This window comes from Notamacropus eugenii, chromosome 3, assembly GCF_028372415.1.
Source record: "Notamacropus eugenii isolate mMacEug1 chromosome 3, mMacEug1.pri_v2, whole genome shotgun sequence".
Lineage (NCBI taxonomy): Eukaryota > Metazoa > Chordata > Mammalia > Diprotodontia > Macropodidae > Notamacropus > Notamacropus eugenii.
The window spans coordinates 374616058-374635662 of record NC_092874.1 but is presented as its reverse complement, the minus strand read 5'-3'; the positions used below and the strand labels follow the sequence as shown (position 1 = coordinate 374635662).

The 19605-nt window shown below is 36.2% G+C and overlaps 1 protein-coding gene across 3 annotated transcripts in view; it reads left to right on the top strand.

Annotated features, from left to right (window-relative positions):
* The window catches only part of TRPM6 (transient receptor potential cation channel subfamily M member 6), a 230288-nt gene that overhangs the window by 108746 nt on the left and 101937 nt on the right, over positions 1-19605 (top strand). For all 3 annotated transcript variants that reach the window (XM_072597466.1, XM_072597465.1, XM_072597464.1), the window contains exons 10-15: positions 2355-2427; positions 2564-2664; positions 9958-10092; positions 12178-12231; positions 15122-15262; positions 18442-18576. In XM_072597466.1, the coding sequence (XP_072453567.1) occupies positions 2355-2427; positions 2564-2664; positions 9958-10092; positions 12178-12231; positions 15122-15262; positions 18442-18576 (639 nt within the window). The remainder of the gene's footprint in view (positions 1-2354; positions 2428-2563; positions 2665-9957; positions 10093-12177; positions 12232-15121; positions 15263-18441; positions 18577-19605) is intronic.

Below are 19605 nucleotides of genomic sequence, written 5' to 3'. Positions count from 1 at the left end.
GGAAGATTTCAGATAGGTGCAATAACACAGTCTAATAGTCAGTAACCACTTATTAAGCACCAGCTGGGTGCCAGGCACTGTGCTAAATGTTGGAGATACAAAGAAAAGCAAAAAACCAAAAACTAAAAACCAAACACCAAAAAAACCAAACAGTCCCTGCCCTCTAATGAGGAGCTTGAGCTAATGAGGGGCTGACATAGGTAGAACTTGAAATCCCTTAATTATTCACATCTCATTTTTTTCCAACAATTTTAATACATCTCTCCTGAAGCATTTACTTGAGATCCTTAGAAGTAGAAAAAGTTATTAGAAAGTTTTCTAGGACTGAAATGATCTCTATTACAAGGTTTTCCCCCATGCCTATGTAATCTTCATATTTTCTAGCTGGAAAATCTGAAATATTAGATATATTTAATACATAGATTGGGTAATGAGATCCTGAATACTTGAGAGTTGACGATGTTCATGCATATCCGAAGTTTGTCACATACATGGAATTGGTATAATTATAATTAGAAAATTCTTAGAGTTAATCTAAGTCAATATTCATTTCACAGATGAGGAACAGGATCAAAAGATTTAAGTTACTATGTTTAAATTATATATTTTTTTCCTCTGAAAATTCACCTTTTTCTTTCTCCTACACCCCCACTGAGAAAGCAAGAAAAGCAAAAATCCTTGTACAGATGAGTATCGTCCAGCAAAATACATTCTCCCGCTGGTCATTTCCAAAAAAGAGTATGTCTCAGTTTGCACCCTGAGTCCATCACTCCTGTACATATGAATAGCATGTTTCTTTATCAGTTCTCTGAGAGTGAGGTTGGTTGTTATGTTAGTTAGAGTTCTAAAGTCTATTTCAAAGTTGACTGTCTGCGATATTCTGCTCATTTCACTCAGCATCCATTCATGCAAGTCTTTCTAACTTTCTTATTATATTTATACGCCATAGTTTCAGTCATTTCTCATTTGATGGGCAATGCTTCAGTTTCCAACTTTTTGCTATTGGAAAAAAAAACCCATATAAATATTTCGATACATGTGTAGGTTTTTTCCCTCTTTTTTTGATCTCTTTCTGATACATAGATCTGGCAATGATACTGTTGTATCAAAAGGTATGCACGATTTAATAGCTTTTGGGGCATAGTTCCAAATTGCTTTCCAGAATGGCTGGACCACTTCACAGCTTGACCAGCAGTGCCTTAATGTATCTACTTTCCCACAGTCCCTCTAGCATTTGTCATTTTCTTTTTTAGTCAACTTTGTCAATTTAATGAATGTGAAGTAGAACACTGCTAAGTGATTGCGTTAGGGGCAGTTAGTTTGTGACAGGTAGTTAATTGGAGAACTGGCTCTGAAATCAGATCTCCTGACCATCAATTCAGGGCTTTTGCTATGCTGCTGTAGTCAGTATATGTTTCATCTGGAAAATATGCAGTATTAGATGTATCCTTTCATAATGTGAAACCTTTTAAAAAGTTTTATTTATTTTTACAAGCATTTATTATCTCTACTTTCCATTTCTTCCCCTTAAACAATAAAAAAGAAAACCCTTTTTAGCAAATGTGCATAATCCAGTAAAATACATTCCCAATTTTGATCATGTCCAAAAATGTATGCCTCCCTATGAGAAGTCTTAGTTATTTTATTGGCTCTTTATCTTTATCTTTTGCATCAGTTTCAGTAATGATAATAGCTCATATTCCTGTAGCATAAGTTTATAAGGCAAAAACCCTGTGAGGTAGTTAAGTAGTGAAAAATATTATTACCATTTTAGAGATGTTGAAACTGAAGCTCAGAGGCTTAGGTTACTAGCTTCAGATCATGAAATTATATTGGAGCTAGGATTCAAAGCCAGCTCTCCATTGACTTTAGAGCTCAGGGCTACTTTTACTATACCATCCATACTGCTGCTTCCAGGAGACATTAATGGTGTTCCAGGAAACAGATGTGTCTCATGCCACAAAGATTTTCTGTCTGCTCACTACTTAGTACCTATCTTAGGTATTTTAAGAGGAGTGGATATTTGAAATAACTTTACTTTTTTTTAGTTCATGTGAATAGAATGATCTAATCTGTTGTCCAATTAAAAACACATTCATTTATTTCTGAACTTTGCTTAAGAAATCTCTAATTAAATTTTTTCCCCATGATACATTTAAATCTTCAGTTTTTTTTTACTAAATGGCCATGATTTTCTGAAGATATTTTCAGGGGTAGAAAACTTTTAATCCTAGCTTTGTCTTTGACTTTACTGAGGGAATGAGTGATGCTTTATTGGTGACCTGAAAGAAATTTGCCTTTCATTTTTCTCCCAAATGTATGTTATGCTGGGTTTTTTTTTAAACTTGCTCTAGATCACCATATTTGATCCTGATTCAGAAGAGCAGCAGGACCTTGATTTAGCAATCCTGACAGCTCTGCTTAAAGGTAAGGGGGTCTGAACAGGTTTTAAACCTGTTTTCCAGAGATTTTCCAGGGATGGATAACTTCTTTTCTTTTTCTTTCCACTTGGGCAAAATAGGGAGTTTTTTGAGTTAAACACATTTTCTTTCTTTCTTCCCAGGTACAAATTTGTCAGCCTCAGACCAGTTGAACCTAGCAATGGCCTGGAACAGGATGGATATTGCTAAGAAGCAGATTCTTGTTTATGGACAACATTGGAAGGTGTTGTGAAAGTATTTCTTTTGTGTGTCAATTTAGACCCTAATAGGAGAGCCCCTGTTATCTCTGTTGCGAAAGTATCCAGATCCACTGCCTTCTTCCTTGTCCTCTTCCCCGCCTGGGTGGTGGGAATGAGCTCTTAAGAAGCTCTCCCTATTCTGACTTTGTGGTCAGGTGGAGGTGGGAGAGAGCACAGGGTGTGGAGAGAGGACCATTGGGCTGCACTTAGATGATGTCAGTTCCAGAAGGCTGTGGCTGTACTTTGTCTCACTGTGAGGGTCACTTGCTTTGTCATAGATACATTCTGGGGTTTGAGACACATAGAGACCCAGTAAAGTCTGTTCTAACACTGCTTCAGGGACCAGTTTCACTACTGGAGTTTGAGTATCCTCAGCGATGCAATTTTAGAAAACATTTTGGCTTTCCTTGATCCATGTGTATGAATGTGAATTTGGAGTCAGTGGAGTTGGGTTCAAATTTTGACTCAAACACTTACTTACTCCTTGTGGTGGCCCTGGCAAGTTCTTTAACTACTCCAGGCCTCCCTTCCCCATCTTTAAAATTTAGGTCTTTTACAAGATGACCTTCCAGCTTTAAATTTATGGTCTTTTTTATCTGATTGTTAGAGAGAAGAGTTCGTCAGTACCTAAGTCATTCTGTAGGGGTGTTAGGGGAGCAGGTAGAGAATCTTTAGTGTCCATAATGGTAAGTATTGGATGATAGATGGTATGGGTGATTCTGAGGATCAGGGCAGCTTAGTGAGTAGAGAATTGACCTCAGAGCCAGCAAGTTCTTGGTTCAAATCTTACTTCTGGCACTTACTGGCTGGATGATCCTGGGCAAGTTTCCCAGGCAACTTTCTTTAACTATAAATTGCAGAGAAAATTTCATTTTGATTCGTTGAAGAAGTTACTAATTAACAGTTCCTTACACCTATGAAATTATAGGTCTAGTAAAAGAATAATACTATTGACCATAGAAATCATCTAAAGGGAAAGTGGTTATTTAAAAAACATATTTTCTTCAGGTAATATGGCACTCCTGTGCCATTCAATTGGCCTTCATCCTTTACGTTTTGTATTGATATCATGTTTGGAAACTTGTCTACATTAAAAGTTTCATTCAGTTATGCTTAATTAACATTTATTCTTCACATCTTTACATTCTCTTCCCTTTCTTTGTTTCCATGGGAAGAGTGTTTCTGGGAGCTATGGGGAAGACAAAATAAATGGGATAGGAAGTCATCAAATTAGATAATATGTGTGAAGCACTTAGCATTGTCCCTGGAACTCAGTAAGCACTTGTCCTCCTTCCTCTTGCCCCATCCAACAACGGTTTTGAAAACCAACCAGAAAAAAAGAAAACTAACAAGAAACTTTAAGAGTTGACGTGTATATGATCACCTATGAACAATCTTTGTCCCCCCACCTCCCTAATCATTAAGGCAAAGGAAAAGTGAATGCACAGATTCTACTTCTACTCCAGGTTGGCTTTTCCTGATTTCTTTTCTACTTTAAGGCTACCCTTGATGATTTTGAGTGACTCTGCTTATTTCATGGAAATTATTCTAGAGAAGAAGGGAGAAATTTAGATTTTCTTGGACAAATTTTTATTTTTTTAAAAAATTATTTAGCATTTTCCCCCAATTACATATAAAAACAACTTTCAACATTTGTTTTTAAAATCTTGAGACCCAAAACCCCCTCACTGAGAAGGCAAGAAATTTGATATAGATTATATATGTGCAGCTGGACAGCTTTTTAAAGAGAGATAACCATTCACATTTATCTATATAGATATACATATATAGATATCTATATATGTATAATTTTCCCCAAGCCCTTCTAAATTCATATTGAATGAAGATAATATTTTAAAATTTGATTTAAAAAAATTTTTTAAATCAAATTTTTTCCCATTCAAATTCATAGACTCCTCTTGAAGTCTGCCCAGGTTTAGAACATGTTACATAAGTGTATGTTGTCACCCCCATTAATAATAGTAATAATAGCTAACATTTCTAAAATGCTTTAAGGTTTGCAAAGCATTTACATATGTTAACTTATTTGAATATAAGCTTTTGAGTTTTACCTTTGGCTCTGTATCCCCATGGCTCAGCCCAGTGTCTGGCACTTAGCAGATGCTTAAGAAATACTCGTTTACCAACATACAACCTGGAGGAAAGTTAAGTTATTTAGCATATACATGCACTTCAAAATGAGGGAATTTGACTAGAGGTGCTCCAAGGTCCATTCCAACTTTGACATTCTTAGGATTTAGAGTGTGATTTTTGCATTTTTAAATGGTGATAGAAATTCATAGTGGTTATATCTTTTGTAAATTTTTATTAGTCATATCTATTATTGCTGGGCTACTGAGTTCCCGAGTTATGCATACAGGATCTTCTGGCATTCCTTAAAGTTTCAAAAAAAAAGTGATATGACATTATTTTCCTTCCAATAGGGGTACCATATTTTCTTACCTCTCTTTCCCCTGATGGAAAGACTAATGTCAATGTGATGGCATTCATATGTATTTTTTTGAGTAGCTAGGATGTGCTCTGACATATGCAGTGCCCTGTGAGCTTCACACTTGGGTTCTGATGCCTTGTGTCTTGGTCAAGAACATAGCCTCTTTCCTCCCTCCCCACCCCCAAGTCATTGTTTTCATGGGAAAATATGATCTACTTTATGACTGGTGTTTAAGAACATATTATGTAAAAAACAGAAGTTTCCTGGATTTACCTTATCTCTCCATTATAAAGTGCCTTTAATACAAAAACTGAATAATTTTGTTCTTTGTATTCCCCATAGTGCCCAACAAGCCTGCTTTGTATATTTATAAGCTCTTTTTAAAAATATATGTATATATATTTTTTAATTATCAAGCATTTTTTTCTCCCACCCTTTCTCCCCACTGAAAAAAGAAAAGAATAGCAAAAACTCTTCTAAGAAATGAGCATAGTTAAGCCACAAAATTCACCATATTGGCTCTATCAAAAAACATGTGTCTTCTTCTGCATCCCCTCTCTGTCTGTATATGGGTAGCATTCTTCATCATTCTTCATCATCTCTGAAATCATGATTGATTATTACATTGATCAGAGTTCTTAATTGCATATAGTATAATAGATACCTATAGATTATTTACTTAATAGATATTTACTGAGGGTCAGTTAGGTGATTGTATAGATTTTCCCCTTCCACAAGAGTCCTATGGCAGTACTCCATTGAGCTATGCAAATGAGCCTGTTTTTTTAAGTTGCCTCTGTCAAGTTCTTTCAAGCAGGAAAGGCTTTCAGTTTTGGGCACGGTGATAGATTGTATCTGCTCTCTGGATACCAGCCTCATTAAATAGGAAGAAGCTAATTATTAAATGCTTGATATTTTTAAATTAAAAAAAAATTGGCCACACCAACCTGTGAGGTACTTAAAATGCAAAGTGTCCCTCTGTTGTACATGGCTACCTTTAGCTTCTGCGTGAGAATGATTGAGTGTTGGCAAAGGGGGACAGAGGTAACTAAGGATCACACAGGTTTTGGACTATTTGAAAATATTAATTTAACTGCATAGTATTCTTATTGTGTATTCTTCACCAATGACAAGTGAGTTGATACCTTACTGGAGAAGTGAACCACATCCAGACAGATAATTTTTTACTTTAAATGAAACTATAATTTATCAGAATGATGCAGCTCAGTAGAAAGGCGGATGACATGCTTTCCTTAGGCAGACAAATTAAAGAATGGAAAATTAAGGAAAGAGCTTGTTTCAAAGGGAACATTGGCCACCTTGTTTCGCATTGCTCACAATAAATCTAAGCCAATATTCCACAGTCATGATCATTACAGATTATGTGCCAGCATTTGTTCCAGAAGATGAAGAAATAGAGAAATTCTATGAAAGGTCTGACAAGGTCCTCTGCACATCAAAATCTTGGATTAAAATTATAAGTAGCCCAAAACACAATGGCAAGATCAATAGTGAGTTAAGTAGGCTAAAAAAGAATGCCAGTGTCTTATTTGCAAGAAGTGGTATAAAAGCAATGAAGGACATAGGTGGTCTAAGAAGGGGAGTAAGTTATAAATGGTATGAGTAGAATTCAGCAGCTTAGGGGCTATATTTACATGCTACTTACAAACTGAGAAAGGCTTCTGAAATGTTGGATGGATGTTCTGTGAAGGCTTTATAGAAGGACTGGGATAAGAACCACATAACATTATACTGTGTGAAGGGGAGTTGTACTCTGCCCCAACAGAAGGGGAATACATATGTTAATAAGTTTCATTGGTTCATAGGATTTAGTTCCAGAAGAAACCTCAGAAATATAACTAGGTCCTGATTAGTGTGAAGAGTAAAATCTTTGAAGTGGTTGCATTTATTTGAATTTACACTATCTGAAGTCATAATTATGCAAAATATGGTAACTGGTTCCAGACCAGTGGAAATATTCAGTATGAATTTGAATAATATGTCCACTTGGGAGGTTCATTATTCCCAACATTTGGAACCTAATTGTAGCTTAATAGTTCAACCCCTTCATTTTACAAGTGAAAACAGTGAGGTTGTGGCTCTTCTAAGATTATATAGAAAATAAATAGGGGACCCATTATTCAAACCCAGGCTCCTAATTCCAAATACAGAGCTCTCTCCATTACATTATGTTGGCTTTATTCATCTAAACTATGTGGGTGTTAATTTCCTCAGTTTTACTCCCATTTCCTGACATTCTTTCAAATTATCTACTGATTTCCTTTGTGTTTATTTTCTTTTCACTTTCTTTTTTCCCCCCATTTTCTTTCATTTAATTGAAGGAACCAGTTTTCACGTAACATGGACCAGAATACGTTCTTGTTATTTTAGTATATCAAAATAGTTTTGATGACACCTGGATGCTACGAGGGACAAAAGTCAGGGCACAATTGCCACCACCATTAAGTATTCATTTACTTTAAGTTCATGTATAGAATTTATGCTTCTAGCCTTGGTGGGAGCAAGGTAGCTGTGCATAAAACTTTCCCCTCCTCTCTTTTTTAAAAAATATCCCCAGAACTTAACACAGTGCCTGGCGTAGAGAAGGCACTTGATAAATGCTGGTTGACTGACTCCTATCTTACCCACGCCTGTCTGAAATTTGTGCCCAAGTGATTTCCTGCTCTAAGCCTCCAACCTATATGCCAGTGTGTCATATTTAAATTTGAGTTCTATTATTAAAATGCCACTGTGAGACTGTTGAAGTTTCTTTGACTCCAGGTTTCTGAAAATATTTCTTATTGCTAATAACTTCTTTGACTTCTATCTTTTATCTTCAGACTAGAAGATAGCTGCAGTATACACTTGAGAATGAAGGAAATGCTAATTAGAAAATAGGGGTGATCCCAAAAAGATTAAAGAAAGAGAATAACAACCCACATGTAATAACATATCTTTATCACAGTATTTTTGTTGTAGCAAATAACTGGAAACAAAATGGGTGCCATCAGTTGGGGACTGGTTGAATAGATTTTGGTGTATGAATCTACTGAAATATGACTGAGCCATAATAAATGATGAAAGGGACAGATTCAAAGAAACTGAGGCAGAGTGAAGGGAACAGAACCAGGAGAACTAGTCAGATGATGTATACAACATTGTAAAGGAAAACCATTGTGAAAGTCTCTGCCATAATCAATGAAATGACTAATCAATCACAACTCAGATGTCTGCTGATAAATGTGCTAGGCAGAGACGTGATGGATTATCGAGGTAAAATGAGGCATCCTTTTTCTGACACAGCCAATGTTGGGATTTGTTTTGTGTGTTATATTATATTATATTATATTACATTACATTATATTATGTGTTATTAATATATTATATTTATCTATAATTAATTGTGTAATCATATATTATAATTAATAATAATGTTATATCATTAATAATATATTGATAATTTTAAAAACATATCATATTACATATTATAAGGGGAGATTTTTATTTTCTTTGAGTGGGAGGGAGAAGAGTAGTTATAATGATAATTTAAAATGGAAGAAAAGAAAGGAAAGATTGTCAGTGAATAAGTTTAAAAAATAAACAATAGAGAGCAGAAGAAAGTGTAGAAAAATCAGATAAATTGGAACTACCATGTTAAATATTAAATACTTGACACCTCCTCCCCTACCCCTGCAGTTAGACCAGTGCAGATTCAAGATTTCATAAATGGTCCACTTTTTCTGATTTTCCTTTTTATGGGGAGATGTTCATGTTTGTCGATATTTGTCAAGTTTATAAGAATAAAAAGAAAGTTAAAAAAAACAAAATAACAAAACAAACCAGAGGTGATGTGACATTTTGGTAAAGACTTGACTTTTATGTAAATTTTTTATCTCAAGTCATCATTCAGATCATAGATCTGGAGCTACAAGAGACCTCAGAGGCCAGTTCGTGCAATCCCCTGCTTTTATGAATGAGGATACTGAGGTTCAGGGGCAACTCATTTTCCCAAGTTCAAAAAGGTAGTAAATATCAGAGGCTGGATTTTCACCAAGGTAGCTCTTGTAAGCCAGTAAGTTGCAAAGGAAGTGCTGACCTATACTGGTAGAAGTAGTTTCCTCATTTACCAAAGATAACCCGTGTTGGTGAGTTAAGGGGATGTCTATGCCAAGCATAAGGGGACTTCCCCAGTGGAATGGGAAGATGAGAACAATTTGTTCCAGTGACCATGAAAGTGACTGAAGCAGGCCCTTAGAGTTTGGCTGGGTATCGAACAATCCACTACATCCTGAGTCATTGCCAGTTGTATTGACTTTTGTCTTAACACTGGACTTAGATGATTCTGGAAGAGGAGTGAGACTGATGACTTTATGAAACTCTGCCTCATTTAAATCCATTTCACGTACAAGTCAAGACATTACCTGTGGTGTCATTGGTCCTTTTTGAAAACAAAGGACAAAAAACAGTACCAAAGAAATCACATGCCCCTTCTCTGTCTACATCTCTCCGACTTCAGAACCAGTGGTTTTCCATTGTACCATGCAGTTCTCCCTCCAGTGCAAAGATAAATGACCATCATCATTACCATTTAGATAAAACAATATTTAGATTTTTTAGCCGATCTGAAAAACTCAATTGCGTTTTGAACTATATGTAATATTTCCCTTTGAAAATGTCTGTGTTTCAAGGTGTCATCCATGTGACTTTTTTCTTTTTGTAGTTCTTTAGTATCATGGTTAGAGCTGGATAAGACCTCAGAGATCTGGAGATGAAAGGTATTTGATTTCTTTTTCTTGATATTTCTTGTTTCCTTCATGCCTTAAAGCCTGGCTCTTTGGAACAAGCCATGATGCATGCTTTAGTGATGGATCGGGTGGATTTTGTGAAGCTCTTAATAGAATATGGAGTGAATCTGCACCGCTTTCTCACTGTCTCCCGGCTAGAAGAACTCTACAATACAGTGAGTACTGCAATTGATTTCATCTGCCTCAGGATCCAGACACTTTATTCTGGGACCCATAGTTCATACTTAAGAAGATACATAGGAATTAAATTATGATGGTTTGGTGAGAGATAGACTTTTATATCTAAGGTGAAAACTGAACAGTGGTAGATTTTTTTATTTGCTTGTTTTTACTTTGATATATGAGCTTCAATAAAATATTTGGCCAAGAACAGTGGTACACAACTGTAATCCCTGTTACTTGGAGGATGAAGCCAGTGGATTACTTGAGCTCTGGAGGACTGAATTGCAATGAGGTTAAATTGGCTGATTGGCATTGATATGGTAAGGCCCTGGGAGCTGGGGGGCTACTAGGTTACCTGAGGTGGGGGTGAACTGAATCCAGCTTGGAAAAAGAGCAGGTTCCCATTAGAAGGATCGGGGACATCATTATACAATAATTTGGTAGGTCTTTTGAGATATTTTAGAATTTCATTCCTTTTTTAAACTTTCATGATAGTCAGTAGTGAGATCATCCCAACAGTGGCTACTGTACTTCTAGCCTGTGTGAGATAGAAAGACTAACTTTTAAAAAAGAAAAGGAAAGAAAATATTTGCAATATTTGCTTTTGTTATGTTGAAATGAACCATTAATTGACTAAAAAGAATTTATTACTAATAATATGTTAAGATCTTCTATCACTTCTATAATGAACATTCTACTACTCCTTGAGTAAATCAGGAGTTTTCTCTACTCCTTGTCTGCTCAGCTGGCCTCAAAACAAACCATATGCATAGTCTTGTCTCTCAGACTTTGCTTATGTCATCCTTTTAACTTGCAATGGCCATGCTACTCCCTTAAGCTGATCTAAATCATTTCTTTCTTCCAAAGCACAATTTTAAGCCCCATTCCATGAAGTTTTTTCTGACCACCCAAACCTCAGGCATCTGAAATCCTCTGAATTCTGATCTACTTATGAGCTGTCTCCATCCTGTAACATATGCTCTCTTGAATTTTAAAGGTTTTAAAATTTTATTTATTTTTAGAGATGTCTCCCAATTTCACCTCAGCTGGAAGTGCTGCATTCACTTGCAGCCTGATTCCATTGCTAATTGGAGTGGAATCTTTCTCCAGCTACCTTTCTGACCTGGACTAGTTTGCTGCCCCTTAGACAGCATGGAGGCATTCCCTTTTGAGGGGCTTTCCATAATGGCACTGGACTTAGTTTGAATATTCAAAATGACTTAGCTCACTGTAACTCAGAATTCTGAACTCATAGGATCCATGGCCTTCTAGTAACAGAGATTATAGATGTGAGTCACTGCACCCAATTATTATTATTTTTTTAAATCTAGGCAGCTAAGTGGCACAGTGGATAGAGTGCTGGACTTGGTGTCAGGAATACTTGTACCTATTCTAGCTGTGTAACCTTGAGTAAGTCACATAATCTCTCAGCCACTGTTTCCTCATCAGTAAAATAGTCATAATACTCGCACCTACCTGACAGAGTTGATGTGAGGATCAAATGCGAGAACACATGTAAAATACTTTGCCAATCTTAAAGTGCTCTATAAATACAGGCTATTATGTATGTATGTGTATGCATGTATGTAGATTATACACAAATTAAGGACAATGCGCATCTGATATCATGTGTTCTTTTCTCTCAGAACCTAGCTCATAACAATTTCCTTCACCAATAGGAAATCAATGAATGTTTATTTATTGATTAATTTATGTATTCAGATAACCTGTGTGAAGAAATTAATATAACAAAGGATAATAACATATTAAGCAGAACTGTTCCCTCTCTTCTAACATGTGATTAGTTTCTAATTTTTAATATATTATTCTTGCTTTAAAATGGTTACTTAATATAATTATGTCAGTACTCAGGAAACATAAAGTATAAACCATATATGTATGTTCATATAATATACATTTATAAACTATAAACTATAAAATAGAATCATCAAATTTAAGCAAAGGCCACTGAGAGTATTAATAACATCATGTGTGATTTTCTATTATGATAACATAATTTTCCTTATTGCATGTTAATTTGAAGCATACTTATTTTTCATTCTTATTCATCATTACAGAAACAAGGACCAAACAACATGCTCTTGCATCATCTTGTTCGTGATGTAAGACAGGTAATCAGATGTTCTCCATGATCTGAGAAATGCAGAAAATTTCTTAGTATAATGCAGGGTTCACAAGCTTTAGAGCTGGAAAAGGTCCTACTGGTCCTATTCACTCATGTAATTGATGAGGAAATTGAGCTGTGGAGAGGGGTTCAATGCTTGGCCAAGAGTGAGGGTTTAAACCCTAGACCTCCTTATCCCAGATCTAGCATGTTTGCTAACATACTACGGTGGCAGTCACCAGTAAATACAAAGTTACATACACTTTGTATAAATTGTTTTGTGTATGGTGTTTTTGTTGTTTTTTTTAAAGGGATTTTGGAAAAAAGACAAAGATAATTGAGCTAAATTTGTTTTTGTTCATTCCCCTTTTAATAGTTGAACCCATTATTTACTTAATCATTATTGTTTTTATGAATTTTTAGCACCCATTTCCTTCCTTTGTACCAGAACTTCTAGTTTTTTTTGTTTTTTTTTTTACAATAGCAAGTTAGGAGTTCCTTTCCAAATGTGTAATTATTATCCTTTTTAAATATCTCCTTGTTTAATACTCCTTCCCTCCATCTCTTGCTCTGTGAAAATTATCTTTCTGAGGTCAAATATGTTGACGGAAATCTTTACTAGATTTTTTTATGCTCCATGGTGAAAGGAATTTGTAAAGGATTATAGTTTGGAGAATCACTGGGAAAAAGGAGAGTTGGTATTATACATATTTGTTTATTGATACATTCTTTGGCTCTATTTTGTTGCAATGGTGTTATCTGATTTTTCCATTAAGTATACTAGGTCTTTGTTTCATGACATACCAGAGAAATGAATAAAGTAGGTGAGTAATGCTTAAGATTGTTAGGACAGAAAAGCATTATCTTTTGTTCCTAGGACACAAAGGTAAAAAGAAAGTGAGAAAGATCAATGAAAACATTTTATGTTCCTTTCAGCCATCATGCATCACAAAAGCAGACTGCCTCATGGCTTATTCCAAGTAGGTGGATTTTACTCAGAGTTTGTTCATTTCCATGGCCACACTCAGATCTCCGGGTCATTTTTTTCCTGTTTTATTACAGATAAATGACAACTTGAAAGTGGAAATTTTTTAATTCAGTACTGTCACAGCAAATAAATGGAATCATTCAGCATTAGGTTTAGTGATTAGATTTATTGGAAAAACAGATCAACTAATTTTTCTAGTAATCACTTGGATAATTTGTTAACGGTATGAATTTTCTCTTAGCCAAGTACCCCTGTTTATCGCAGGTTTACATACCTTATCAAAGGGCTTTTCAAGAATTTTAAGCAGTTATTTCAGACTACAAAGTTATCATGTTAAAGTTTCTAATCAAGGACAAGATGTTTATGTAACAGAAAGAGAAAAGTCAAAGATACATTTTTGATAGTATATTGAGATAATCAGCAATATGAAGCTTCAATATGGACTTCAGTAGGAAATAAAGGTGGGCAAATTGCAAATTAATTAGCAAGCATTTTTAAAGCACTTGCTATGTCCCAGCCACCGTGCCAAATGCTGGAGATACAAAGGCAAAAGTGACCATTACAACAAACTGTAGGACTGTGGAAAAAGAGGCATAATTGTATCTAGCCATGTAACAGAAATTGTTGGTATCATACCTTACACTATATGTGAGCCTGAGCCATCAATTGCTAATGGTCTGGTTATTTTAGCTATTAATTTACTTCTTAGTTTGAGACCCCAAGCTCTTCTGTGTGTTCCTACTTTGTGTTCCTGTGGCACAGCAGGCAAGTCTCAAACCCCAACACGCATTAGCTTTTTTTTGATGTACTTTTTCCACATCTCTTTAGTTCAGAGATTTTAGAACGTGTATTTATTTACTTCTGTTTTTTGTTCTGGACTAAAATCTACTGACATCTCAGTTAAAGGAGTCAAGCATCATTGTACAATTGGAACTATCATCCACTCTATGTAGTACAGATTTTATGTATAGAGGGTGAGTCCTGTTTGATGGTAGAATCAAGGGACCCCCAAATAGATCCAAAACAGGACTGTAAAATCTCACTGATTATATTCATGAATTTTTGTCATTTGCTTCCTATTATGTTTTGCCTACTTCCATATGATACAGGATAATCCCCAACTTCATCAGAATTGATCATCTAACTCTAGTGGTTGAGTCAAGTACCCACTGGTTAAAGAAAAAAAAGATTTGTTATGCTAGAGAGCAGAGGATTTGCTACAATAAATGGATATGATTGAGCCCTATGGATTATTTCTAGATTATTTTTTCACTAGTCATTGGAGGCAGAATCTAAAAAAAGTTATCAGAATGAGACTGATTCATTGTTTTAAACAAGAAAAGCACTGCATTCTCTGAAGACCATAAAAATGACTTTGTAGTCTTTTATGTACAACAATATTTGTAGCAGCTCTTTTTGTAATTGCAACTATGGAATGGCTAAACAAATTATCATATGTAAATATAATGAAATATTATTGTGCTGTGAGAAACAGTAAAGAGGACAAGTTTAGAGAAATCAAGAAGAATTGTGTGCACTGATGCAGAGTGAAATCTGGGGCAGATATTTGGATTTCATTATTCACAAATTAGTCATGATAATGAAAGCATCCAGAGGAACTCTGCTAGGAATGAATACATCCAGACACACACACACACACACACACACACACACATATATACACATATGTCCTTTCCTATCTTAACAAGCAAGTAAACATGTAATTCAATGTTCAGGTTCATGTTCAGGTTATTTGATCAATGCACAATCTACCCTAAAGATGATTGAATACAATGGATTGACTGCTGCAGTTCATTTGGTTAAAGTACAATAGTAGCTCAGAGGAGGAAATATCAAGACAGTGAAGAGGAGAACATATATTGATGTGCTTTTAACCTTTGCATTGTAGAGCAATCTTCCTTCAGACTACAGAATCTCATTGATTGATGTTGGATTAGTGATAGAGAAACTAATTGGTGGGGCATATCGGAGCAGCTACACAAGGAAGACTTTCAGAGCCCTATACAATAACCTCTACAGGAAACAAAAGGTAATGGTAATGAAGTGGGTCAGTCTGAGTAATGCCTCTAGCACTTCCTTTGGTGACACTGCTCCTTAAATAAGATCAATGGTCTTGGAAGTCACTGATTCCAATCCACTCATTTTATAGATGAAGACACTGAGGTCTGACCAAGGAAGTTAAGTGATTTTCTCAACATTGCAAGGGTCGTGTCAGAAGTGGGTTATGAACTGAGTCCTTTGCACTCTAGGATCAGTGCACTTTCCATTATACCATACTGCTTCTTCATGTTGAAAATTCTTCTGACTGACCTTTCAGTTCTTCTACCTTCTTGACTTCTGTATCTTCCATCCCCACTTTATCTCAGCAATCTACAGGGGTGGTGATCATCCAAAACTCTTCCACCTCCGAGACTGTCAACTCTGAAATGCCCTCTCTTATCACAAGCTCTCCCTAGCCCATTGCCTCACTACTCCAGAAACCAAACTTCATCTTCGTTTGACTTTCATTCCCATAATCCTTTATGGTTTTCCTAGTTTATCAGCGTGCTTCTGACTTCCCTCCTCTTCTCATACTCTCCCCTATAATGAGAAATTTCAATAACACAAAGTTTTCTTCTCTTAAATCCTTGGTTCTCTGACTGCTCCATTTTCTATTTTTCTTGTTCTTGTTTCAGTCTTATATGATTCTTCATGACTCCATTTAGAGTTTTCTTGGCAAATATACTGGAGTGGGAAGGCGTTTTCTTCTCCAGCTCATTTTACAGATGAGGAAACTGAGGCAAATAAGGTTAAATGATTTGCCTACGGCCACACAGCTTGGAAGTGTCTAAGTCCAGATTTGAACTCAAGTCTTACTAACTCCAGGCCTGGCACTCTTATCTACTGTACCAGCTCAAATATGGGTTATTGCCAAGCTGTCAAGGAATACTACTTAAAGTACCTTTGCTAGATGTACTACATTTAACCTTCACTGCTGAATGAAATTTTAAAAATTTATCTCTGATTCCCTTTCACATCCCTCATAACAGTGCTTCCAAACCTTTTCCTCACTCCTTGAGACCCTTCCTTCCTACTTGCTTTTTCCACAGATGTTTTTATGTCTTACTTTAAAAAAGAAAATTGAAACTGTCTATTATAAGACCTCTCTCCTCATTTTCCTCCCATTGTACACCTCTATGTTGTCATCTATCATCTTCTCAATCTTCATTCATCTGATCTCAGAACATTTGCCAAGGCTAACCCCCCTCCTTTATTCCCTTCATCTCATCTTCTGTCATCTCTTTTGAAAGTTGGCCTCATTAACCATTCCCCTTAATCCTCTTCTGTCTGTCTTTGCTTCTCTGCCTCTTTCTCTGTCTTGTCTGCCTCTGTCTGTCTCTGTCTCTTGCTCTTTCATATGGCTCCTTCCCCATGTTTATTAACACACACAAGTCTCTCTGAATGTAAAATATGCTTTTTCTTGATTCCTCTCAAGCTACTGTTCTATTTCTCTCCTCTCCTTCATTATTAAATTTCCAGGAGAAATATTATACATTATTGCCACTTATATTTGACTCACACTTTCACACCTCCCCACCCAGTCAATTAAAGAAAACAAAACAAAAGCTATTACCTTGAGTTTACTAGGAGTAGTTTTATGGAATAAAGAGAACCTCGGTCATGGTGTGAGCCTTAGGGGAGTTAGCCTTGTAGGATCTTTCCAGCTCATTAAGGGATAGAGATTGGCAGAGGAAAGTGATGGTTGGAATATTCCTATTTGTGCCTATGCCTTCCAGGGCAAGTTCGCCTACGTCTGCCCTAGACATTGGGGATCTAGTTAGAACTGGAACTGAGACGTGTTTGCACTTATTGCTGTCACTAAACTAATAACAAAACATAAGAGTTAGGGAATAATAAGGTTGGAAAAAAGCCTGGAGATCATCTAATTCAGATTCTTCATTTTACACAAGGAGAAAGGAGAAGAGACTTGCTCAAGGTCATATGGGAAATACCAGATTTAGAGCTAGATCTCATATTTTCCTTCAGAAATCTTGGATCTTGTCTGTTACTTATAAACTGGGATAATGATAATCCTCCTAATGGATTACATTTGGGTCTTCAGTTGGCAAATTGGCTGCATGAGAAGAGAACGTAATGGATTTTTGATGGGAAGCACTTCAGTGAGACTTTCTTCATTTAAAAGATAAGAGATTAAATAACTTGCCCAATGTCCCACACTAGCAGGTATGACAGAAAGGATCAGAACTTGAGTCACTTAGTCTCACTGGGCCTCAGTTTTCTCATTCATAAAATGAGGGGGTTGGACTAACTGGCTTCCAGCTTTAGATATTTGATGAGAAGACTTTTTACTGAGTACTCCTGCTACACTGTTATAGGCCATTGAAATAGTTTATGTTAAATTTATCATACAGTCAAAGAATGTGGATTTCAATGAATAATACAAGTATGTAATCACTGAATTGTGCAAGCTATATTATATTATCCTCTTCTTCCTTGATCCCTAATGTCTATGTCTAATTTTTTGAAAAATACAAAGCATAAACCTTCATGAAAATGAACAAAATAAACCACTGGTAAATGATTTAGAATGCTAGGTATTTTTTATTCTGTCTACTTTTACACAATTTTATTTTCGCTTTTCTCATTAATGACAAACAAAGCAACTTCCAGTCCTTGCATATGGAAGCTGAACGATGTTGCCAAAGGGTCCCTGCACCTGAATTTCAGTGGCAAAGCTGTATAACCCCTGGAAGAATACCAGTAACACTCGAGCTTAACCTTGAAGCTGCTTGCGTATAGGATTTTTCCCTTATCAGAACTTTGAATCTTGATGACATTTTCTGAAGTTGTTCCAGCAATGGAACTTCCATTGATTTTAATGTGAATTTCCACATTGAGAGTAAGCATAGAATATGTAAGAGGGCATAAGAGTGGAATTGTTTGCTGAGATTTTAAACAAAGAACATTGTGCTTTCTTAAGAAGTGGATAATGTGTTGTTCTGCTAGGTACATTCAGCTCTGGGGAAATTCAATATTTATCATGGATAAGAAAGTGAGCCAGAACTTCATCTACGTGGAATTCAGTTTCTAGGGTAATCCAGAAATGAAAAACTTATTGTCAACAATTTCATCTTAACCCTTTTCTTGTTTTGTGTTTTCAAACTACAACAATGACCACTACCACCACCAACTAACTTCGATGATTAGAGAGTGACCAACTTCGTTCAGAATCTTCCTCATCCTTCCCTTCACCGGATTAGTCATTCAGGAAGCCGGGTTGGATTTGCTGAAAATACTTTGCATTCCCAGTTCATTAGAACAGCACAACCTTACAAATTCAAGGTATCACCTTTAAAAATTATTTATTTACATATTTCATTTTTATGTCACCTACATTTGCTACTGTATCCCTGCTTCATTTCCTCTTAGAGTGTCATCTTTTGTAATTAGGAAAGAAGAAAAGTTCTAGAAAATCAGTAAGTCAACAAGTACGCATTAAGCAGTTGCTGTGTGACAGGCAGTGTCGTAAGAGCAGGGGATTCAAAGGCCTCAAGGAGCTCACATTGTAAGGAAGGAGACAATATGGAAACAACTATCAGCCTATATCTATACTTTTTTATCTGTAGTAGATGGTAGGTAATCTCAAAAGGAAGGAATTTGCTGTAGGGAGTTAGAGGAGAGAGAGGGAAAGGCCTGCTGTAGAAGGTGGGATTTGAAATGATTCTTGAAGAAAGCCAGGGGAATCTAGTAGAGCGGGTATTCCAGGCATGGGGTACAGCCAAAGAAAAAGTGTCCTGCCAGGAATGACAAGAAAGCAGGTGCTGCTGGATTGTAAAGTATGTAGTAGGGAGTGGGATATGAGAAGACTAGAAAAATAGGAGGAGTTGAGGTTTTGAAGTGCTTTAAATGCCCAACCTCAAGCATTTTTGTTTGATTCTAAAGGTAACAGGGAGCCATTGGACTTACTGAGCAGAGGAATGGCATGATCAGGCTTTTGCCTTAAAAAAAAATAAATCAATAAACATTTCTTAAGTACCTATTATGTACCAGGCACTGCGTCAAGGACACAAAAGGAAGTACCAGACAGTCTTTGCCTACAGGATGCTCTGTCCCCAAATGCTGCAGGAGTGGAGGGGGAGGACAAGAAGTTTTTTGCTTGAAAGCAGATTTTGCCCAGGAAATTCTAAATTGCCAAATGTTACAGCTTTCAAATTCAGAGTAGAAGGAAGTTAGGTCTGTTCACAAGTTTTGCATGTAATTGTGATATTCCTAACGTGCAAGTGACTCCTCTGCTCACAAACTCCAGCCATTCCCTCTTGCCTCTAGAATTACATGTAGACTCCTTTTTTTGGTTCTCAGTCTGACTCCAGC